The following is a 25,044-nucleotide window of genomic DNA, read 5'->3' as shown; positions in this document are numbered from 1 at the left end:
AAAGACTAAAGAGTTTGCTATTACCATGTAACTGGCAAGTGGTTGGAAGGGGCACTCAACTCCACAAATTTCTCTTTGACTAGCTGAATAAACTGATGCCTCCTATCATGGCAGTGACACTGCTTCTATACTGTATGAGAAAAAAAAACCCTCAGCCCAATCTAGAGCTGGCAGGTGAAGGTTCCCTGTGCTCCCACCAATAGAGATCCCACTGCTATGTCTTACCTTTTGGGTGCTTTTCCCATCTCCTTAGCTGATGTGCTTTGTGCTTAGCAGGCATGAGGAATTTAGAAATCCCAAGTGATTGAAAACAGACACAGGCTTTGGGTTTTATAGCAGATATAATTTAACAAAGATTCAAAATATATTTTTCTGACATATTTTTAAAAATAGTTTTAAAAATTATTTGCCCAGGTCAGATTAAAATGATTTAAAAGCATAATTATCATGAAGCACTCTTCAAAAGTGACATTTCACAACATCATCACCTTACATTTTTTCAAATACAGACTTTACTCCAAATATTAATTAATAAAACAATGAGTAGCAACACTTATTCCTTCAAAACTCTACACATCTCCCAAGGTCAGTCCTGACCCATTGCCACCTTAACTTTTTTTGCCCATTCTAAAACATATTAACACAGGACTAAGGGAATTAGACCCAGTGGAGAACAGAACAGAGAAATATTATCAGAGGAGAAAGAAAATTGGGAGAGATTTCCATAACCAGAATTGTAGACCTGCTGGTAACATTACCTGTATTTGCTGCTTTTCTCACTGAACTGGCTGCAGTAAAAGCCAAACCTCCCATTACCACCATCTCGGATTGTACTCGGACTGTATACAGCCTACCTTCCCCTTTCCTTTAAGGACATTAAAATTCAAATCAAATTTTATCATTAGAGTATGCCCACAGTGAATTTTACCCAGTAACTTTTACCCATTTCACAAAAAGGAGTAATAAACAGAACTATTTCAAAACTAATTAACTTCTATTAATACAGAGACTACGAAAAAATAAGTAAGAATCTAAGAAAACAAGATCCAAGACAAGATTCAACAGTAACTAACCGCACGTTAACAGAGCCCTTTAAATCAACATTTTGCTTTGTGCCTGCACAACCAAGACACAGGCAACATCCTCTAATAATATGTGTCTTCTAGCTGAGTTCCTCCATAAGCACTGACAGCTCTGATAAGAATTGTCTTTGCTTCCATCACACTGAGTGATCTTGCTCAGTTATCTAATTTAATTTTATTGATTTCTTCTTCTTTGCTTGTTGTTTGGACACGGTACCCAGAGCAGATTCTGAAATAGCCACTGATGTCTGAGGCAGCAGTAGTTTTCCAGACTGTGTTGGGTATTTGGTTTTCATAAGGACTTTAAACAGTGGCTGGGATAACATATGTTTTAGTTGCTTTTTCATCCCCTTCAGCATCTTTTGCTTCTGGCTTTCTTCTTGCTCACTAGCTTTTCTTCCTTGGGGAAGAAATCAAAGATACAGAATGTTACAACAAGAGAAGAACTTGCATTGGCCTCTTTCACCAGGCTTTTCTTGTGCTAGGGGCAGATGCTAATCTCATCCTTCTCTCTCTAACAAGGTCACTCAACTCCCATACAGTCTTCCAGTCATCTGTGACACTTTCAGATCACCCAGGCTGTCCACAAGGTAACAAGATCAAGAATCCTGACTACTGAGTAACTACGCACCAGGTATCATTTTGCTAAATCATTCAGTTGGCTCTCAACCCAGAACAGACTCGGGAACAAAAGAAAAGGGGGCCCAGAAGATAAAGTATTAACCCAGGGCTTCTAGCTCAGGCAGAAGCCTCTTCTGTGTATTTTGTTACTTTATGCATGCCTCATTTCAGCACCTGTAAAACAGGAAACCCTTTCCTCCTTACACAAAAAAACCAATAAGGTCCTCAGATTTAATAACATAGGAGAAAGAAGGGCATAGAAAAGACTGGAGATAGTTAATATGGTCAGAGGCCTGAACTGGAGAGAATAAATGAAACCAGGGTTGCTGTAATGTAAATTGAAAGGACATTACTAAATCCTTTGTAACAGTGTAAGAGGCATTTCATTTATGGGAGGAATGACTGAGATTTCCAACAAGCTATGGAAGAATTGGAGACTGAGTAATTTTAAAGCATGAATCTGGCAAGATTCTGTGTGGCAATTACAAAGTGCTTCACTTGAGAGCCACAACTTACTTGGACTGGATGTGCTGTTTTGAAACTCATTTCAAAACACAGCATACTCGGATTATATCAAAACAAGACAGCAGAGTGCTAATTATCTGAGAGCACTCCTGAACAGTTTGGACAGGGACGATTAGTGCTTGCTTGCAAAGTGGTTGAGAACAAGCTATTCCAGTCATGAATAAAGGAAAGAAAAAAATTAATCTGAACATGCTTCAAAATTAAGGTATCTGCATATTTAGCAGCTAACAGGTTAGAAACAGCTTAAGCTGAAATGACCCAGGCAGCACCCCTATTTAGCATGCCTTCAAAGAACTGGCAGGAAATTATACCTTCAGCTCCTAACATTTGAACACAATGTGGCATTTTACAGTGCATCTGAGCATTGCAAAACTTCATGGCATTGAACTAACAGGCACCTGTAGTTGCACAGCCCTACACATTCTCTCAGGCACAGCCTGCAGAACATTTAATTTTCAAAATATAAGAAATTATTTACTTCTAACACACCACCAAAAGCCTCTGCAACTTATGAATAGAAGTATTGGCCGTTTAGCCCATGCAACTTAACCTACACAAGGCTCACATAATTTCTGGTGTTTGCTAGTGCTTCCTGGGTGTTCCTACACAGAGCTGTCAGGCTCCTGTCCTGCTGCTTGACTATAGGGAGGTGGGAGAGATAAGCAATAGTAGAGAAACAGCTTTTTCTTTTGACACAGAAGGGACAAGACTCAAGCAGGACATACTGGGCTGCTAGATTACCCTAGAATGTTTGCCAGAAGCTAAATTGTTCTTGTCCTACAACATGTGGACTCGTCTGCGACTTGCCAGAACTGTCACATCTCACTTCCTCAGCTCCAGCACTATCTACTGCACAACCATCCTGAAAACACCAGCAACACCATGTAATAAGTTATGATACTCCTTTCCTTCCCCTTCTGCTCTGCAGGTTTTAAGAGCTTCTGTGCCATGGTGGGGCTTCTTCTGGACATGAGTGCTATAAGACCGATTGAGCATACCCATAAACAAGCATTTCTACTTGCCCATAAACATGTCATCATCAAGATCAATCTCAAGAGCCTCTGCAGCTTGCTGGAGCCAGGAGTTGTGCTGCTTGGCCCGACTGTTGAAAAATTCTGCCTTCTCAATCTGCCGTGCCAAATTCACCCGCTCCTGCAACAACAGTACATTTTAGACATTATGATCAGGTTTAAATGTGGGGCACTTTAGCAGAATCAGTGTTTGAGAGCATGCATTATAATGCAACTGAGGTGCAGACGCTTTTGTTCACTTCTGGTGTCCCAGCAGATGCCCCATGTAATAAAGACATGTCATCATTGCTGAAGTGTTTTCCTTCTTCAGTTCCACGATAGAATCTGACTTCTAAAACATCTCAACTACTAAACATGCCTGAACGTTAACTCCTCATTCTTTAAATGGATCATTACAAATACTTCAGAGACATCAAGGACAAATCATGATTCAAATACCAATCATTTCCAAGTTACATATTTATATAATACAGCTGGATATTAAAGTTACTAGTCTCAGCAATACGGGGCAGCCCCTAGCTTCATCCCACTCTGAAGTAAGCTCCTGCAGGCCATACGGAAGGAAAGACCTACTCATGTTTTCAGAAATGCAGCTGCATCTTGTTTAGGCACAGGACAAAATGTCCTGTCCTTCTCAGCTGCACACAGGCGGAACAAAGATGTCCAGCAAACCTAACGTGACCTGCAGCCTTCCAGCTGGGCCAAGCTGTCTTAAATAACTAAGTCATTATGGAAAGAAAATCTGCACTGAGAGTAAATGATAATCAACCCAGCAGCAAGTTCTGCTGTTGGGAATGTGCCTGCGGTTGCACAAAACAAACTCTGTGCCGGACACCCTTACCACTCCAAGTGAGTAGTCTGGTGCTACACAGTAACACCACCAGCCAGAACTGCCAGGATAATTAACACAGAGAGAGAGAGGAAATTAAACGTGCAGTTGACTAATAAAACAAGTCAGTCACTTCTTAGATCATTACAAGAAATTTTAAATAGTTTTTCCATCCTTGTAAAACTTGACTCCTCTTCTGGTCTCTCCTCTACTCTGGTTCACCAATTCTATTCCTCTCAAGTGTGAAATCCCTTCAGACTTTTCCTGAACTTGAATGAAGGCATGCAGAACCAGGGATGGAGCATGCCAAAGCGACAGACGTAAAGAATTAGCAGCACTATTAGTCCCAACTACAATGGCTTTGTGATTAAACCCAGGGCAAAGAGTAAATGAGACCTGACCATATGAAGGGCCTAGGAGGCCGGAGGCCTGTAATTGGAATTAAAGACATCTTTTCTGGGGAGAGGAGCACTATTACAGATAGGAGAGAAGATCATGAGATGGTGGCAGGAAAATTTAAGTGTGGACACAATATTTATTTGCCCATTAATTGACAGAGCATGATAAGAGCCAAGAACTACTCATCAAGAAACACAGAAGGGACCTCTGAAGAAACACTCTGAAAACAACAGATTTCTTCCAGTAACCAGAAACATTTGGTGGGTGGAGGGGGATTGGGGGGGGGGGAGATGGGAAAAAAAAATAATCAAATTGTCTTTGTTACTACCAAGAGGAGAACAATGAGTTTGTGGAAGCAGTTCTTCCACTTTCTTCCTCTTTCAGAAAGCTGCACCTCCTGAAAGATTCATGCAAAATACCCCATTTGCAGCAAGCCTGGGCTTTGAAACTTGCTGACGTTATTCCCAAGGTGAGGACACCGCTGTCGCCACTGGGGTAGACCCTGGGCTCAGTCCATGCCAACTGTATAAACATGAGCCAAATACCATAAGGAAGATATCTGTTGCATTATCTGACTGCTTACATGTTTCCCCTGTTCTCAATGACCGTGCAATATTCAGACGCTCCAACCCCAGCTGGATTCCTGTCAAATGCAGTATTTAAATATGCCCCATTTGTACATGGCTGATGTCACCCAAACTGTTAAGAGAATGCTGAGACATGAAATGGCCTCTTATTTGAGAAGCAGAAAATATGCAGTGACTAGATGCTTTCTAAAATATATTTTGTAAATCCTAACCGTTGTCTAATCTTATGAGTTAGTGGATGACTCAATTCTCCTTAAAATGGGCAACAACCTAGAAAAAGGAAACATATCTGGTCTGACAGGGTTCAGTGGTGCTGTGGCCTCACAGTATAGGAACTTTTAGAAAAGCAGACAACTCACTACTTCAGCTGAGAAGAGGCAGATGAAGACCACTACAGATCCCTGCACCTGCTACTGTTCTCTAGTCTGTTCCTAACACAAGAGGCTTTCAACAACATACTTAACAGAGTCATCCCTGCTCCCCAGCCATAAAACATACTAGCTTCCCTGTACTGTTTTTGGCAATCTAGTCAGGAGAAGCTCTACATAGCAACATGCAAGAAAAACATAACTGATGTTTATGTTTGAACACCTTTCTTGGGCCAGTTATTGAGGAGAAATCACAAATATTGCTTAAAAAAAAAAAGATAAAGTGTGATTAACTTTCATTTTCAAATCCAGGTCCTGAAGGGCGAATTTCATCTGAAACCTGGAAAGAACATGATGGGCAATGCAGTAATATAAGTAAGCAAGCACCTACTCAGGCTGCAAAGAGATTGTTGTTTCTTTACCTTGACACAAGTCATGCACTTGGTTTCAACTGGGAAAAATGGCAGCTCTTCACTCTTCTCCAGTGTTTTATAAATTTTCCTAAAATTGATCAAGTCATCAGGGCCGATCAGCAATAGGCTAAGGCCTTCATTGGCAGCTCGGGCTGTTCTGCCGCTTCTGTGTACGTACAACTCAGAAGTACGAGGGACCTGCAAATATTCAGAAAAACCATGAAGCTGGCCATGGAAAGCTAGCAGCAGCCCACCATGCTTTGGCCAAGAGGATGCCAGAGAATATTGGTTTTTATATACACATGGTACACTGCATGTAACACAGCTGAAGGTAAAGTAAAAGATGATGTCTGGAGACACTTTTTGTTCTCTGCTTACTTATGCAAGTATTCTTCCTTGCATAATCTTTTGTGAGTCTCTCCTAACTTCTGACCCTCTGTCATTTCGTTTGCAAAGCAGGAAAAAATTGTATGTGTCCTCAGAGAAGAATTATAGGGCTGAGTCATTTGACACCTTTGGATATCAAAGTTAGGCAAAAAGCAATTAGAATCATATCTGTTATGTCATTTCTCATATACAATCACATGTTCATGAAGTGCTACCTACCACAGTCAGTCCCTGCAGCAGTGAGATCCTTAAGTATAAAGTGCTAAGAACAGTCAAATTAATAATGATTAAATAAATCTCTATACTTGGGACTATATTATACACACGACTGAGAATCACAGCTTTATAGTGTTCAGGGTTTGGATCAGAAAAAGCTTATTTTAAAACCAAAATAGTAAAAGCAAAAATAATAAAAATATTTAACCTGGTAGTGAATGACATGCTGCACGTTGGGAATATCAAGACCACGAGCTGCAACATCTGTTGTCAGGAGGACACAGCTGAGAAAGTGATAATACTTAATAAACATAAAATTGAAGAGTAAACAATCTGCCAAGGAACATAAAATACAGTGACCTAGAATTCTACCACAGCAATTTAAGAAACAGATTTGTACTGTATCACCTGCTGGAAATATGGTACTTGTTTGCCCTTACAGAAAATGATACCCAATAGTACATCAGAGGCAGTCTTCAAACAGCAATTCTTAAAGTAAGAGAAAAAAATGCACGTTATCTTCAGCAGATCTATTCTGCTTCCAATGAAGAAATTCACTACCTTGCTGGATCCCATTTTCCTACACTTTTATTCTCTCCCAATTCACAGGAACACTAGCGCAAATCGCTATGCAATGTCCTAATCCAACCACTTGGAAGTAGGGAATGCTCCCCTTCACTACATTTTTCAGTGCTCTGTCCAGACTGGGTTTAAAAATATCTTTAGCTTGATATGACCATACCACTAACACCACAGTCGATCTTTTGGCAGGACAGACAGGTTATTACAAGTTTCACCAGTTGAAAAAAAATCACATTATTAACATTATAGATTTAACTAACAGCTTTTTGGGGCTGAAATACTTTCTACCAAGTTGCTCTCAAGTAAGTTCTCTCTGTAAACTAAAAGCTAGAAATATAATGGGACGGAGGGGGGGCAGGATTCTGTTCTCACAATTAGTATTTCTCCTTACCCCTAGAAATGAAGAACTACTCAAAAAGGCATTCTTTTACATAAACAGTCTACTACAGAGACGAAAGTGTCCCTAGGGTATGGAACAACTAATTTAAAAAAAATCTCCCAGCAACTGAAACAAGTTACTTGTAGGTAACAGGAACTTATTTGTTAAGATTTTATGGCATTTGACTGCATACTCTATTGCTACAAAGTTCAAAGCAGAAACAAACAGAGAAAATTCTATGGCTTGCAATCTGCAGGAAGCTGTGATAGATAGTCTCATTAGATTTCTTCTTGCCTTGAAAAATCTGCAGTCTCTGAAAATGCCCCATCTGGCCTAGGCCAATGCTATCGATACTACATTTTGCCAAGGGATACTGTAGATCCATCATGGCAATTCAACCTCTGTTCTCCCTGCCTGAATCTATTACCCAGGTACAAATTCCCACACAGTCAGACAGCACACAGCACTTCACAGCAGGACTAAAATGTGAGGCTTCTGGATTATGAAAGTACTGTGACCACCAACCTCCTCCTAAAGGCCATCCCAAAGCCAGCAGGAAACAGTAATTCTTAAAATGGCAGGACAGGCCTGGGTAAACCTGACTGCCCACTGCTGCTGAAAGGCACAACTGCCCCTTCTCTTACATTGCTCTAAGATACCTTGACCCTCGTGAAGCTAATTCATGTAGCTAAACCTGCAAAACCCTAACCCAGCAACAAGTAGTTAGTTTTCTGATAGCTTAGTGAGATGAAACAACTTGCAGAAGGATCAAATGAGCTGCAGAGCCAGGGCACAGGGGCAGAGAAGTGTGCAGGATGGTTACAAAAGCATACGGGTAAAAACAGGGCAAGCGACAGCTCCTTCAGCAGCAAGGAGCTGCCAGACCACAGGATAATTCAGGCTCCAAGGGACCTCAGGAGATCTCTAGTCCAACCTCCTCCTCAAAGCAGGATGAGCTATAAGGTTGGATCAGGTTGCTCAGGGCTTTATCCAACTGAGCCTTGAAAACCTCCAAGAATGAGCAGCCTCATCCAATTCCTGACTGTCCTCACAGACAAAAAGCTCGTTCTTATATCCAGCCTGAACCTCTCGTTTCAACTTGTACCCATTATGCCTCATCCTCCTAACATGCACCACTGTAAAGAGCCTGGCTTCATCTTCTTCATAACCTTCTTTTAAGATATTGGAGGGCTGCCATTAGGTCCCCACAAAGTCTTTTTCCCAGGTCATACAAACCCAGTGCCCTCAGCCTCCCCCCTTGCAGAGGCAGTGCTTATTGACCATCTTGGTGGCCTTCCACTGAACTTGCTCCAGTTCATCACCTCAACCATCCTGTGAAACCTCATCCTTAATCATTAATAACCTGGGCTCACAAATGGGGGACTCGCATCCCCAGCTAACTCCCCCAACCTGCTCCTACTCTAACAGAGCTGTTTCCTCTCCCCACTATCCTTTACATGATTTCTTTTTTTCTCTACTAGAAAGCAGAAAAACAACTCACCTCTCTCGCTCAGCAAACCTTTCCAGGTTTTTCAGCCTTTGCTTTTGGTGCATGTTGGCATGCAAAGGAAGAGGATCACAATTTAAGATTGTGAGGAGAGAACTGAGGCGTTTTACACAGTCTATGCTGTTTGCAAAGACCATGGTTCTTCCTGGATACTGGAGAAGAAAGTAATAGAGATAATAGTCCTTCTCGTTTGTATTACAGTGGATTCTGGTTTCTGTCAGAGTCTCAACAGTAGCCTCTTTCCTTGTTAAGTCTATTATTTTGGGTTTGCCCTTTATTCCTACTTTTTCCATTAACAATTCTAGTTTGGTCTTCTTGTCCATCTTTCTAGCATTCTTTTTCTGTAAAACTCTTGTGGGAGTCTGATGGACTAAAGTCAAAGTGGCAGAAAAAACAAAAGTCTGTCGTTGAGGGTTATACTGTGAATCATTTAAGATTTCCAGCAGCTGAGACAGCTCTAAGAAGTGACCTTTCTCAACCATTCGGTCCGCTTCATCAATCACAAGGCACCTGTCAAATAGGAAACACACAGTAAAAATACACTTGTGCAGATAAATACAAATCTGATACACTTCTATAGAACTCTTCCTGCTAAACACATATGGGAAGTTCAGCATGTCAAACCCAAAGGAACACCAGGTATGCCGGGGTAACTACAGCAGCCTTCCACATTTCTTTTTGAAAAATCAGGTTTCTAAAGGAAAAATGAGGTTCTTGCTACTGGCTTTAGTTGACATTTCCCTCCATCTATATAACTACTGTGCATTTCAACAAAACACTCTGGCAAAGAAATAAGTACTCTTATGTAGTCTAAATTTTTTAATCAGTTAGTAAACATAATCAGTATGCAGTGATGCCCAGTTCAGTACCCAGCAGTTAGTCTAAAAGGCACCTTTACCTGAGTTGCCGAAGATTTGAAAGATGTGGGTGTCTCTCTTTTACTAACTCCCACAGACGGCCTGGGGTTGCAATTACAATTTCTGGCTTTCGATTCAGTACACGTTCTTGCTTCTGTGCAGCCATGCCTCCAACTAGAATTGCAGTCTTAATGCCTAGAACATATAAATAATATTTTTTATCTCATGAATTTATCAGTGAATGTCTTTATATACATCCACTCAAGTATCTTAAAAAGTCTGTACCGCAACTTTCAGCAAGCATTTTGACCACGAAACTTCGGGGGTTTTAGGTAACACTGAACACTCAGCAATGCCCTCAATTTTACAGAAAAATCCTCATTATAGTTGGATGCCAAAAATAGTCTTTCTTTTAGGGCACCTGTCTTCCAATAGCAGGATGAATCATGTAAGTCCACCATAGCTGTTAGCTTTGTTTACCCATACTTCAGAATCTCATGTTCTGTCAATTTTATCTGCATGAACAAACATGTTCCTGTTATGAATAACCAGCAGGCCCCTCCAAGAATAAGACTCAGAAATGCTTATCTTGCTAATGACTGCTTATTTGCTATGGAATAATCCTAACAAGAATGCTCCTGCCCAATTAATGATTCTCTGGACTGCACAGTAGCGCAGATCCTAAGTTAGCTTTAAGCAATTTGCTCACGTACTAGAAGGAGTTTAACTTTGGAAGCACAGACTCCACAGATGGCTTATTTCACCTTACTTCAGAGAATACACTGGCCCATGACAAACTCAATGCTACTGTGCAAGATACCTCCAGTATCCATCTACCACTGATCTCTCTTCCCTACTACTTGTGAATTCTTCTACTACTTCCAGGTGAGGATTTTTTTCAAAGTCACTTTGAGACAATAAAGAAAACCTATATCATAACATTTTGTCTCCTGCTGCAGCAACTATGCATCACTTGGGGAGCAGATTTTTACACACAAATAGCACTGCTCCTATCAGAACTGTACAGACATAAATTGATTATTTCAGGCTAGGAGTTAAAATTAGCCTTGTAATCAGCTGTTGACTGATGAGCACAGCAGGACGTAGACACCAAAGGAAGACGTGCTTGAAAGCAGTTCACTGCACTACATATCCTCTTCAATAAATAAACAATTACTGCTATTGGAGAAGTGAAGAGTTGTTTCCCAATTCTCCCCATCTTGAACAGCTTCACATCCTCGCTCATTCACTTAACAGATGTGCTGACCTCTGATTTGGAAGAGAAAGGAACAGGATGAAATTGCTTTCATCAGGCATGTTACCCAGCAATATGCTGTGGCCGGACTGCTGCAGAAGGTAAGTCAGACAATCCAGCAATGCCTTCTACTCTTAAAATTTATGGCCATAATTTCTTTTTTTGATAGATAGATCAAAATGGTACATATATCTATCTATTATCTATATAGATTGATATATATGTCAAAAAAGAAATCATGAGACATATGTTTAAAAAAATTATATATATATATAATGAAATTATTTTTTATATATAACCTACATTATCCAAAACCAGGACAAAGTTAGCTGTGGCTGGGTATCTAGCACTGATTCTGTGTTACTAAAGCATGAGTCAATAGCTATTTGAAAGAAGAAACATTTTAAAGCAAAATATCTCACATTAACCATTTACTTCCACATGCGTCTCATTGAAGAATCTCTATGCATTTCTCAAATAGTAGTGACTATGAACCCTAACCCTTCAAAAGCCACCCCAATTTTATGATGCAAAAGAAACTGTGGCACACATTCTGGCTCAACACCAATGCCGAGATCCAAACCCAGCGTAATCTGGAACATGACCCATGGGGTCTACATACCTGTAAACTTTGCAGCTGCATCAATGTGGTGTTTTACTTGTACAGCTAATTCTCTTGTGGGAGTAAGGACCAGTCCTAAAAGAGGTCTCTTTTTATGGGAGCCAACAGTATGTGTCTTGTCACCAGAATCAAATTCAAAATTTTCCAGCACCTTCACACAGCCTGTTGTGAAAGATGCATCGTCTTCATCTCCGCTATCTTCAACCTGCTGATGGGTTAGTTTTTCTGCTTCACCCTCATTTTCCCATCTTGTTTCATCATGATGCTGATGGGACTCTTTAGAAGCACTGTCATTTCTGGTTGTTGAGCTATTTGATTTTTGCCACTGCAGCACAGAGTGAATCATTGGAATTGCAAATGCAAGCGTTTTGCCGCTTCCTAAAAAAACAAACAAGAATAATACAGACTGACAAATCATTTATTTGAAAAGATGAGAAAAGCAACAGCCAATCACACACTGTTCTTAAAACATACAGTTGTAACAGACACAAACTCTTTATCTTTAGAAGACCAGAAACTTGCAGCAATAGCATCTTTTCTCCTGTTCCCTTTATACATCTCCTTGAGATCACCAACAGCATACTTCCTGGGGAACAGGTATTTTTCCAATCTCTAGCAGGTCAGGCAGATTCATTTGTTCTGAAAGTGTTTTTTAAAAGCTGCAGTTGCAGCCAAGATAATTTTAAAGAACTATATGCCCGTAAGGAGAATACCATGCCCTAATTGACAGTTCTGATCAATGCTCTCCAAATAAAGGAATAGCAAATGAGGCCAAGGACAAACTGGAATGTACTTGAAGGCTTCGCTTCCATCTTCAATTTACAGTACTGTGTTTACAACTTTCTAAGAAACTGTATTTTGAAATACTCCACCATCTAATTTCCTGATCTATCACCAGCTCACATTTTTATAATAAAAACACATAAATCTGATCTAAAACAGATAAACCACTTTGGAGAGAAGGGGGTTGTCAAATACAAAACTGCTCCCCTGACTTTATTTTCAGGGGTTCACTGTACCAAACTACAAGTCACATCCCTGCCACATATTCCCTTCTGAACTATCTGTCACTAATAAAGATGTTAGGAGAAGCCTGGTAGCACATCCACCCCAGTTAAGGTTCTCATAAATATCAGTTCATTGGTCACAAAAGCAGCATCCAGAGCACAAGACACTATCACACCATTCCTGTAATAGGCCACTCCTGGGAAACTGTCCTCTGGAAATCTCATCTCAATTCCTTGAGCACCATTTGTCCCTATCACAAACCCACAATGGTTTGCCAAATTCAGCAACACAGAATTTTGCCTATTTAGTGGAGAACCTTAATATTAGTTAATAAACAGCTAAGCCCAGTATCATTAACCTGACCAATACTGCTGCAAAGTCTCATCATATCCACTTCCCCACGTTTCTGCATGTCTAGGAGGTCTCTTATGACTTCTGCACTTGAAGCAGAAAATGTTTATAATCTGGATTTGGAGAGCACTTATACAATAAGATTCTGTATTACCAGAACATCTGTTTTTAAGGTGAAGAACACTGCTCATCTTGAATTAAATGTAATGCAAATTGGCTGGTGCAAATGTCAGTACTGCACCCAGCTAGATTATGGCTGTGATAATCAGGACTATTCTGCAAGCACTAGATTCACCCACAAATGAAATAAATAATCGCCTCACAGGGCATGTTATCTTCCCAACACACAGATCACATACCATAGCCAGGCCTGCAAAGTATATCTTGGTACCCCCACATACTACAGCTCAAACTAACAGCTCAAGCTAATTCACACTCTTTTAAATGGTTTCAGATTGTAAGATTTTACAGAGATAAAACTTGGTTCCTCAACCAAAAACTTCACTATTGCTACATGGTAACGAACTGAACTGGTTGGATCCACTGCAAAAGCAAGCCTTAACATTCCCTGCATCTCCACAGTGATCTAGTGCCCTATCAAAATCTTGCCATTCTCCCCTATGTTGCTACCAAAAAGGGAAGATGAATAGTTATTTCACCTGTCACCTTCCTCCCTCAGGCCCAATGCTAAGGGAAGTTGTAGGATGTAGAAAAAAGAACTGGAGAATTTCAGCCTCTCCCAGCTGCAGCGCTTCCTAACAGACAATCATCCACATCTTCTCTCAAGTTTCTACAGGAACACCCATGACCCACTGGGCTCTCTGGAGAGAACCTGGCTTTCTCTCACGAAAGAAAAAAATATAAATGAGCAAAAAACAGTCCTACTACCTCAGGGTTAGGCAAAATTAGAGAGCAACAACACTACCTGCCACCAACTGTGCTTTCCATTCTGCAGCTAGAGAGGGACTTGCTTTCCAGCACTGCCAAAATGGCACTTTTTTGCAGCACAAACCCACCATTTAAATTTTCAGTTCCATTTTCAAAAACACACCCTGCAGGGCTTTCTAATCTTATTAAAGCTAATAGCTCCAGCCTAGCTTCTAATTAAAATAAAAATGCAAATGACTGCGTATCTTATTAGTTACTATACCTTCATGCTCGAGAGCAGTAAACGGCTTTACAAGACAAGCAGTGAGATAAGGCAACTGGAACAGATTAAAAGAATGCAAAGGAAGCCTTTAAACCAAGGCAGCTTCCAATTGTGCTTCCTATTTTTAGGTTTTTTGGGAAAAAAAATGTTGCACTGCTAAAGAAAAAAAACTTCAGAGGTATAAGCAGCAAAAAAACTTAGAGGAAATGTAATGCTTTGAGACTTCAGAGCATTAAGTAAAAAAGGAGCTATAACAGATTTCATGAAGGCTAGCAATGCTCAAGGACAGAGGCATGAGCTGATCACAAGCTGGACAAGAGACAGTACCCTCTCAAGTGATCACTTGATCAATGTAATACTCACTTCAAGTACAAGGAGTGAGAAGGACTGGTGACAATGTACAGGCCAAGCCCAGAGACAGAGCACAGGGTGGGCCAGTTTTGCTACGATAAAGGCCTAGGTCATATTCATGCCTAACACTGTGCGTAGTATTTATTTACCACTCGAAGCTAATACTGAATCATCTTCAGAGGAACCTAGTTCTCTGCTTTGCCTTGGCACAGGGACATCCACAGAAGTTAAGCTGTTGGAAGAATGACCCTGTTTGTTTCATTAATTCTGCCCTTCACAGCATATCCCCTTACAGTTCCCAAAATAGGAAATAATTTGAGAAACAACAGAAAAAGAGACTTCTGTCAAAAGCATAAAAACTCATTGAGACTTCAAAGGTTTGCACACTGTACTTTGTAAAGATGGAATGTCCTGTGTTTCCAAGTTACAAAATTTTAATACTTCACACAATGAGTCATTACTAATATATTGGATATGCAGAAGATACAAGCTCTTCTACATATAAATGCTTCTTCCGCCACATATAAAAACTTGTAACTATGAGCTGCATTTAAAGAGGGGAGATGGGAAGTTCCCAGCATATACAACCAGTTTAACAGATTTGTACCTGTTTCTGCAGCACCAAGAACATCCATATTATCCCGGATGGCAGAAGGCAAGGCTAAGGCTTGAATAGGAGTAGGAGCACTAAACCCCAGGTAGCTCAAGGCCCGCAACACTGGTTCAGGTACAAACAGGTCTTTCCATGCAGACACATCAGCTTTGTGATCAGTTGATGCAGATAAAACTTCTGTTGTCCAGTTTTTAACTTTTTTAGAAGTAGGTACTGACGGAAGAGCTTCCTGAGAAACCTTATTTTTAGCTACCTTCTTTTTCTTTTTCTTTGGAGCATCTTTTGTGCTTAAAGTGCTCTCAGCCACATGTCTACGGTCCTCACAATTCGTTGCTTCTATTATGTCGTTACACTTTGCCCCTTTATGAACTGGCACATCAATTTCTGCTGCGTTAGGATCGTCACTTTTATCCGTTTTGCTTCTCAAATCTTTGTTTTTCTTCTTCTTTTTGGGAGGGGCGACAGGTCCTTCATCCTCCTCATTGCATTCTTCTGAAACACTCTCAGCCTTTCTCTTCCTCTCTTTCGCTTTCCCCACTTTCGAAGAACTTACCAGTTTGTATTCTGTAAGTTCCTCCAAGCATACTATATCTCTAAACTCCTCATCAGCAAATAGATTGGGGTCGATCTGCACAGTTTTCCATTTTCCTATTACTTCAATGCCTTTCTGTTTCAACTTAAAGGAAGATTTAAATCTCCCTCCTTTTTTGGTCTTCATTTTAACCTAAAAAAGAAATTGGGGGGGGGGGGGGACGGACAACAGGCCATCAGATCAAAAGGATGAGGATTACATTGATGATAGTCAAACAAACGGGAACGCAGGACACAAGCCTTTTACTTTTGTTCGGAAAGCGTATTAACACAAACGGCCGCTAAGCGCAACTACAGCAGGCCGGGCCCACAGCCTCGCTCCTGGAACAGCTCCGGGGATAAAACTAGAATCGCCAGGTAAGTCCCCGGAGGCCGCGAAGCGCTCCCGCCGCGGCCCACCCCGGGTACCACCCGCCGGCGGCGCGGCACACGGGAGCTCCGGGCACCTGCCGGGACCCGCGGGAGGCCCGAGGGGCCCCACCGGCCCGCAGCCCCGGGGCGAAGGGCTCCCCGCCCGCCCCGCCACCCCAGCGCTTACCGCGCTCTGCAGCCCCAGGCCAGAGAGGACGGAGAGCGGCCGCGGGGCTCTGCCCGACCGCGGGGCTCTGCCCGCCCCCGGCAGCCGCCGCCGCCGCCGCTAACGCCGCCGCCGCCGCCGCTAACGCCGCCGCCCGCCGCGTGCGCTGCCGGGCGCCGCCATTGCCGCCTGGCGTCACTGCGTGGCGCCCGCGGCGCCCGCGAGCGCGTCCCCAGGGGGCGGTGCCGGGGCGGCGGGAGGAGGTGGCGTGCGCATGCACCCCCGCGGTGGGCGGGGCGCTGCCCCCCGCCGAGGGAGGCGGTTGCCCGGCCCGGCCCGGCGGGAGGGCGCTGGGGTGTCCGTTCTTCGCGGGCCGCGGGCCCTGCGGAGCGGGGGGGTCGAGGGCAAGCGCCTGCGGTAGCGGCCGGGTTTCCGCGCCGCCCGTCAGGTGCGCCTCGGCTGTGAGGGGAGGGTGGGCTCCTCCGGGGCGGGGGACGCCGCCGCCGAGGCGGGGTGCGGGGCGCCCGGGCCGCACGGTGGCTCGGCTTGTCCCTCACCGAGAGGGCTGGCCGGGGGCGTGCGGGGCGCGGGGGAGCGGTGGTGGCTGGGCCGTGCTGAGAGGTGCGGGGTAGCCGCCGGTGTCCGCTGTTTCTCCCAGGGGTAAAGCACGCGTGCTGGTCAAGGGTGAAGGTTCTCAGCAAGACCTTAATTCAGGTGTTATAACGTGGCCCCTGAGGGTGCTCTGGACTCCCTCTACATTTGGCTGTACCATGAGCTTAAGGAGACAAGCTTTCTAACATGCAAGCAACTAACGTGCATGAATGAGGATACTCCCTCTTCTTTCCAGTTTTTAGGATACTGGAGAGTAACATCTGCTTGCCAGCATTCCTGTCAGCATCACTTGTTACTGCAACCTACGTTTTAAACAAAGCAAACGGCAGGATAGCTGTGGTTTGCAGTCCCCTTGGACTGACAGTGCTGACCGTGACACCTGCTTCACCAGCATGGAAGAGGACGTAACCCTTTTTTCTTGTCAGGCACTGCCTTTATCTTTCACAAGTACATTAGTAGCTATGGTGCTGTTTGCATAAATAATACTGAAGTGTACATTAGACATACTGCTGCAGCCGTGCCAAAGAAGGAATAAGAAAATTTGTTTACCTTCCTGCAACTGAAAGTTTTCTTTCAGAATATAATCAACATCTCCAGAGATCATTTGTGCATTAGTGTGTGCGTAATACATCTCATTCAAGAAAGAAGGCATAAAGGGCTGCTTAAATTTCAACTCTAAAATTAGCATCTAAGATTGAATGTCATCACTGTTGCTCATTCAATCAAAAACTTGTTATTCACGCTTGCTTATTTGTTAACGTGTTTTTTATTATTCCCTGTTTAGAAGAGTATTGTGGGTAAAGTAATGCAATTTGGAGAAAAGTTGCAAATAGCTATAGAAGCAAGCACACCACTGAGGTCACAGCATGATTTTTTTTCCTCCTGTGTGATCAAGTACACTTTGCAGCTTGATCTTGGTGTAGGAAGAGAACGTCATAAATTATATACTATGATAATGGAAGATTTTTATTTCTGCTAAAAGATTGGCAGATGCTTTGAACAGCTTTTTTTGCTGTGAGACATGGGGAAGGGAGTTAAAACCAGGAGATTTCTAGGTGATAGAGACCAGGAAAATAGATTAAGGTGCAATTACAGCAACAATTACAATTATTTCTTCTGTGGTATCTGCAGGTTCTTCTGGGTTCTGTAAGAAGATGGGAAAATGGAGGGTTGTTTTCTTCGAGGTTTTTTTGGGTTTTTTTTTTTTTTTTCTTTTTTAATGTGTTAAGGCCAAGGGCAAAAATAGGCATATTAAATGTTTTCAAGGGCAGTTTCAGTTCCAGGTAGTCATCGTTAATGATCTGCCAATGCACAACGTGAGGAGTTGCTTCCAATTCATGTCCTAATGTGAGCAAGGCTAAAGAGCATTTGATGCTTTGTCCTCATGTTCTGTAAGAAATGAGTTGAAATCAGTGAGAGTCCCAAAGTGAGTTCAGGGAGCAGTATTTGATACGGTAGCTTTGACACTTCAACCAGTAAACCATATTTATGTAGTACTGAACTGGAGATAGCGAAGACTGACAGTGCTAGCTCACTGATAGGAGCTGTGACTGTATCTTCATGGTCAAGTTTAATGAGGGGTCTTCGCAGTCTTTATGCATTCCTTCATTAAAAGTATCTTTCTTTCCAGGTTGTGTAGATTCAAATTTATAAGTGACAATTTTGCTATTTTACAATTTTCCCCCTTTCTTTTTATTTTACTGAATACTGGCAAAAGCAAATTTGCAGAAGCAAAAGAAACTGATTCTGGTGTGGCTGACTTAATGCTGGTCCCAAATAAAGAGTAAAAAAAAAAACAATGTGGACAGGAGAGTTCTTAGCCGTTAATCTGGCCTTACATGGTTTCAGAGTTTGCAGCTCTGTCCTGAAAGAAAGATTTAACATGGAAATGACTTGCCAAATTATGTTGAATTATGCTTTTTAATGTACTTACGGACATATTTTTACAGGGCATGGGAGTATTCTGTTTTTTTTCCTCAAGAATCCATTTGTGGATGCAGCTGACTTTTCTTCTTGATCAGTATTGAGCTCTATATTAAGAGACTGAATTACAAGCCCTAAATCTTTATTTAAAAGAAGGCACACGCCTATTTGTAATGAGTGTGGAGGTTCAGAAAGGTCTTGCCTACATAGAGGTGGCAACTCTTCTTACTGTCATGGTGTGAACTGGTTGTACAAGAGGCATTAATTTTCTGAGTCGCTTTGAAAAGCGATAACCAAGGGAACTAAACATTTGCTTAGTTTTAGAGTAACATTAATCTTCCTGAGCGTTTGTAACCTGAAAGTGACACAGCTTTGGTATGTTGTGACAAGGCTTTGTCAACAAGAAGTGTGCATTTGTGTCCTACCAGAGAGTCAGCTGTTGCACTCTTGGTAAGTACAGTTCCATTATTGACAGTGCAAAGTGAGCTCTTGGTTAAAATGCCAACAAACAAAGCAGAAGACTGCTCCCTGCCCCGACTTCTTTAGATCAACAGTTATTTAAATATCAGGAAATTGTGAATTGAAGATAATAACATGTATTAATAATAGTTAAGGAGTCATGCCATTTGTATGCTTGCATAGCTCACGTGAGTACACACATACTTGATTATTTTATCAATACTTTCCAAATTATTTAAGCCAATATGTTTGAGCACCCAAGAGAAATTGAGGGGTTTGATGTCTTTATTACACAACTTTAGCTGACAACAGATCCTTCTGCCCTTCCCAGCTGTGAACTTACAGTCCTGCAGATCAGTAGCTGAGATTAGGGTTTCATTCCTAGTGTGCAATATTATATATTAGATATTATATGTTTTGTCAATTAATATTTTGATGTTTTGTAAAATATAAAAGACTTCTTCTAAGGTAGGTCAAGCCAGATATCTTTTTGATGCACACCTTTAACTTTGGGATTCATGTAGCTGAATTCAGTGCAAAGAACAGTTGAATCTGCATGTGAGCAACTGATGTAGGTTTTCACTTAGTAATCAAATTCTTTAGTTTCTCTCTTGTTTTTTTCTTTGTCTCTTGCAGGAAGATCAGTATCTGCTTAACTACTGATTTTAATAGCCACTACTGCTAATAAAAGAATGTCACCATACTGTGATTTATATTAATACTTATGGTACATTTTGCACATGAAAAACTTGCAGCCACTGGACTGTGGGATACTTGATGCCTCCTGTGTTTTGCAGGCCGTAGAATTTTCTCTTCTGTCTTTTCTGGCATGCCAGATGAGGCCTGTCGTCTTGGTCCTGAAGTGGGAAGGTAAAATCTTGGTTCTCTTGGGCTCAAGGCCTTTGTTCTTATATTCAGAAGTCCTGGAATATTGTTCTAGGACTGACAAGATCTTAAGACATAACACCATAAAAATAATAACTCTAGGAGATGGGTTGTTAACTGGAGGAGAGTTTCAGGTTGAATTCTTCTTTCTGTCTTCTGCAGCATTCTAGAACATTTTTCCTATGTTTCTCCAATTTACTAGTTCTATATTGTTAAACCTCAGTTGAAAACATATACCCCTTTGCCCATGCTGCTCTTTTTATTTTTCTTTTTCTCTCTTTGTTCTTCTAAGTTTGCAGATGAGTTGCTTACTTATCTCTATGAAGCAGTTTTGGTATATAGTATGCTTTGTCAAAGACAGTGCTGCTGCTTCAGCTAATGTGTTCACAAAGCCAGGAGAACAAGATAATTTCCCAGCATGAGATTTAAGAATACTGGCACATTTAACTCGTTAGAATAGCAAAGACTTTTTCAAGTACAGATATATCGAGGTGAAGATTTTTCTGTGTGACTGAAGAACAGCAAAGACACCTTCATTTAAGATGAGGGAAACGTTTGCAATGGTTGCAAATGCAGTCAGATGCAATGGATACCTCAGAATGTATTTGGAAGGGAAGAATGATAAAGGAAGTTGTGAAGATAACAGGGAATGAAATAAAAGGCTGTATTGGTTAACCAACGGGAAATGGGAAATGAGGACATGTCACTTGATAGGGTAACTGGTTTTCTGGGCAGAAAAATAAAATTCATTGAATCTACCTGGACATCCTCAAAATATTTTTTATTTGAGAAATGATTAATACCAGGGAATAAGAGAGAACTTTGAGGTGAAAGGAGTTGGCTAAAGAGGAAGGGAAATGCCTGTTTCATTTGGGGGAGCACATTGGTGTGTATATCGATAGATTAACCTATCAGGCATATGGAGTTTACTCAAGGAGTTTCTTAAAGTCTTGTGGACTAATCTTATTTCATTAATAACTGTGTTACAGTATTAAATTTGCTGATGACACAGTTATTAATACAGAGGGGAATTATGGTGTCAGGCACATTGAAAGGACCTCGAGGACCAGAATAATTGGATGAATTTACCCATACAAAGTGCAGCACCATTCAGCTAAGGCTAATACTGAGAATTTATACTATTAAGATGGGAGTTAATTAGTTTTAGATCACTGTGGATGAGAATGACCTCATGTATTAATTGATCACAAGATAACTGTGAGCTCCCAATGTAGTATATTTGGTAAACTAATTCCTGTACAGACATTCATTCTTCACAGGAGGCATTGCTTCCCTGAAATTTTTATTTGCAATACTATATTCTGATCACCTTAATTCGAGAGAGATGAAGTCAAACTGCAGCAGATGCCGAGAGAACTCTTAGGGTGATCATGGGAACAAAGAGCCTGTTTTAGGAGTGAAGACTAAATGCTGAGCTTGGCTTGTTTAACCCAGGATTAGAGCAGATATGGCTGCAGTCTTTAAATGCCAGGAAAGGAAGAATCATTTAAAGGACAACACTGGCACAAGAAGAAACTCGGTAAACTGGCCAACAGTAATTTTAGGTAGGAAATCTGAAGTTTCTATGGCAACCAATGAGTGAAGAATACTTGAAGGCAAAAAGTTGTTAGTTTTAATACAAAGTTTGACATGTGTATGACAGATAGCATTCATGGTTGTCATAGCAAGGAACTGGACTCATCAGCTACCTCTATGGTATGAACATAACTGTGCTGGTCTTTGGCTCTGAGGCAGACTGGTGTGGTTTGACCGTGTCCATACTGGTACACTCTCTTAACCTCCGAGTTTGGGTGCTTGCACCCTCACTGCCTACGGGGCGGGCACTAACGCCTGGCCTGAACCAGGGAACCATGTGGCAGCGTGCAGGGACCCCGCTGGCGATCTCACTGTGTGAAAGATTGAGCTCCAGCGCCTGTACCATGCCCGGTACCATTTAATCTGTTACTGGTTCCAGAGATGTTTTCCCTTCCCTGCTCATTGTAAAGGGTTGAGAAAATCACTGGTAGAATATGGTAGAGACCTCCCTAATGAAATACTGATGGTACTGAGATTTTTGCTGTTATTGTTCCTATTTCTAAAATGTAAACAAATTCTGCCTTATGTGGATATTTGAAAAAACCAGTAAACCTGGGCAAAAAAATGTGTTCTTTTTTGAAAACAGAAAAGAATTCACTTAAACTTCATAAAGTAGTTTGCTATTAGATCCTACTCTCAGGTGAAAAATCCTACAAATAGTTGGAAAATATGACAAAAAATGGCATTTTCCATTTGCTCTGTTGTTATTCTGTCTTTGGGCATGCGCTATTAACTACTTTTGGAGAGACGGTAGCAGATTAGGCACTGTAGGAGGAGAACATTACTAGTTCTTACAGAAAGACATGAAGAATGCAGTGATTGCAATCTTACAAATTTTATATATTACATAAAAAACAAATTTAAGGATCTTTTCTGTGCTCTTGTAAAATAATCTTTTTGGTTTTTTAGATCTTATTGGAGGGTACTAAGTTACAGGAGACAATATGGCAGAGCAGTTTACAGATGATGAAATGAGTATGTTCCAGTGTTTTTCCTTTGTACCCCTTTTAATTATATAGCTGTTACAACAAGGTGACTGAAGTGGCAAAAGAACAATCAGAAATTTTCTGCAAATGACAATAGGAAAATGAAGCAACAGTTTCTTAGCAACAAACTGGAAAATATGCTAAATAATATTTTTTCCTACTGAGGTTTGTGTATGCTATGTTCCAAGCATTGTTCTGAAGTAGACCTAGATTTCTGTGCACGTTTCTTTTAGATTAATATTCTTACAGGGCTGCCTCGACATGGAGTTTTTCTGAAGAACCACTGTTCGTGTAGACATTCTTACTTGGAGTATGAATGCAATCAAAAATCCTGTTTTGTAAGGCTAAGGCATTAGATGGCACATTGAAGCTGCATTTTTTTAAGGGTTTGGTGAACTGTAAAAAAAAAAAAAAAAAAAAAAAAAAGGCAAACCATTCCAGTCAGAGGTTGCTCATTATGAAAGGCTGTTTATTTTTTGTGGACCATTAAGTTAACAGAAAAAAGGGGAAATGAAGAATGAAATGTTTAATTTAATTTTGGCCTTTATGGAAACTCTTCAGTAGTCTAAATTAAAAAAAAAAAAAAAAAGCCAAAAAACTCACCCTGGAAAGAAATCATTACTTTCAAGTTGACCCAAAATGTATTGCTCCCCCCCCCCCCAACATAATCCAAAAATATCCTGCTGAATTTTTCCTCCTTTTCTGATTTGGCCATTGCTCACGAAATTCTGTTTTTTTATCTGAAGTGCACACATTTTGCCTGAAAGCATTTCTTGGCATGTCCTCCTATGTCCCCCAAACCAGTTCCTTCATATTCCAGCTGATGCAGGCATTGAAATAAATGATGAGACTTCCTAAATTTTCAACTTCTCTGTGAATAATTTGTTGTACAGGTTAATTCTTTGGGAATGTGTAACAGGTAAAATAAGAATCGCAAACTTTTCAGAGCAATTTCCAGAAGGCAGACGCCTAACTGCTGGGTAGCAAAGGCGAACTGTGCAGCTATGCAACATGACAAATCCCTTCACCCAAGAGTCCTTAAGTCGAGTCAGCGTACCTGAAGGATTCTTCAGGTACAAAGTCTTCCCATCTATTTTTGTCTTTTTTTGATCTTCGTCTGCATTGCATTTAGAGTTTATTGCTTTAGAAGGCATGGATAAACACTATTTCTCTTCTTCCACTAGGTATGAGTGCCATTTTCCCAGGTGCTCTGCAGTTGTTTCCATCAATGAAGGATTATTTAAAATCAGCCCTGTTTTGGCTTCGCAAGCTTACACAGCTCCTGTGTTAAAATGGAGGTTCCAATTCACTCTGGATTTCACAAAAGCAGTATGAAATAGCTCTTCATTCTATTAGAATAGCTATGACAAGGTTAGAATGAAGCTGAAAGTAGAGCTTTGTTTGGGAGAAGAGAGTCGTGGAAAAGGGAGGAGCTGAAAAGAACAGCAGTGGAAGGGAAGTCATGCATGGCTTTCATCACAGATAAGAATGACAGACCACTTGGGGTGAATATGCCTGCGGATTTACTATCAGAGGGAATTAATTTTTATATATGTGGTTTTGGAACAAAATATGCAAGCTTTTGTTTCTTTTTTTTTCTATCTGGCAAATGTGTGGGTCAAAAGGAGATATGTTTATATTGAATCTGGGCAAGCTAATTCCTTCTGTGATCTTTATTCTGGTCCAGTATTCAATTTACAGAAAAAAAAAAAATCTTATTTTTATTCTGCTTTTCACATTTCCAGGATATTTGTAGATCTCTTTGACATATCTACTGATTTTAAAATTAATGGGAGTCATGTCTGCACAGTGTTTTCTGGACTGAGTTATAAGGACAGATTTTTAAAGGCATTAAGGGAGCTGTTTACACGATCATAAAAACCCCTCTTCTTTAGTGGCTTACAAAATTTATGTAAAACATAATATGATAAATCAGCCTAATTGTATATCTAAGTCCACATTCTTCAGTCTTTAAAACTGAGTTATGAAATACCTGATTTGAAAACTGCAATGAGTTCCTAATTCAAGGCACACAAAAGACAATGTCTTTGGTCTAATAAGATCTTTAAGATTCATGAGAACTATTTGAAAGGTGAAATAACCACAAATTTGCTGTGAAAGAACTTGAAAAAGGATTTTTTGTAACTAATTGAGATTGCGATTCCTGTATGTTTTCCTCATACTTATCATTGGCAGAAGCCTGCATGTCAGGGTTCTGAATTTGAGAAGAGAACAAACTTTTTTTTTTTTTTTTTTCCCCTTGTGGAGCTAGTTAACTATTCTGAGAGGACTTGGGTTCAGTTATAACTATTATATTTGCTGTCTGATGATGTTCCCTTGTT

General features: G+C 40.9%; 1 protein-coding gene across 2 annotated transcripts; it reads right to left on the bottom strand.

Annotated features, from left to right (window-relative positions):
• Positions 1 to 322: 322 nt before the first annotated feature.
• On the bottom strand, positions 323 to 16,398 carry DDX24 (DEAD-box helicase 24). 2 transcript variants are annotated; one of them, XM_030001386.2, is made up of 9 exons: positions 16,263 to 16,398; positions 15,128 to 15,857; positions 11,661 to 12,038; positions 9,825 to 9,978; positions 8,921 to 9,436; positions 6,667 to 6,742; positions 5,865 to 6,053; positions 3,251 to 3,380; positions 323 to 1,482 (listed from the first exon to the last, which is right to left on the bottom strand). In XM_030001386.2, exons 2-9 carry the CDS (start codon positions 15,849 to 15,851, stop codon positions 1,247 to 1,249), a joined length of 2,403 nt encoding a protein of 800 aa, XP_029857246.1. In that variant the 5' UTR covers positions 15,852 to 15,857; positions 16,263 to 16,398; the 3' UTR covers positions 323 to 1,246. The 2 variants fall into 2 exon arrangements, with proteins under 2 accessions (XP_029857246.1, XP_029857256.1); XM_030001396.2 differs by having other exon boundaries at positions 15,128 to 15,869; positions 16,263 to 16,390.
• Between the last annotated feature and the right edge of the window lie 8,646 nt (positions 16,399 to 25,044).

The sequence above is a fragment of the Aquila chrysaetos genome, chromosome 2 (genome assembly GCF_900496995.4).
Source record: "Aquila chrysaetos chrysaetos chromosome 2, bAquChr1.4, whole genome shotgun sequence".
In the NCBI taxonomy this organism is placed as follows: domain Eukaryota; kingdom Metazoa; phylum Chordata; class Aves; order Accipitriformes; family Accipitridae; genus Aquila; species Aquila chrysaetos.
This window is presented reverse-complemented; position numbering and strand designations above follow the sequence as displayed.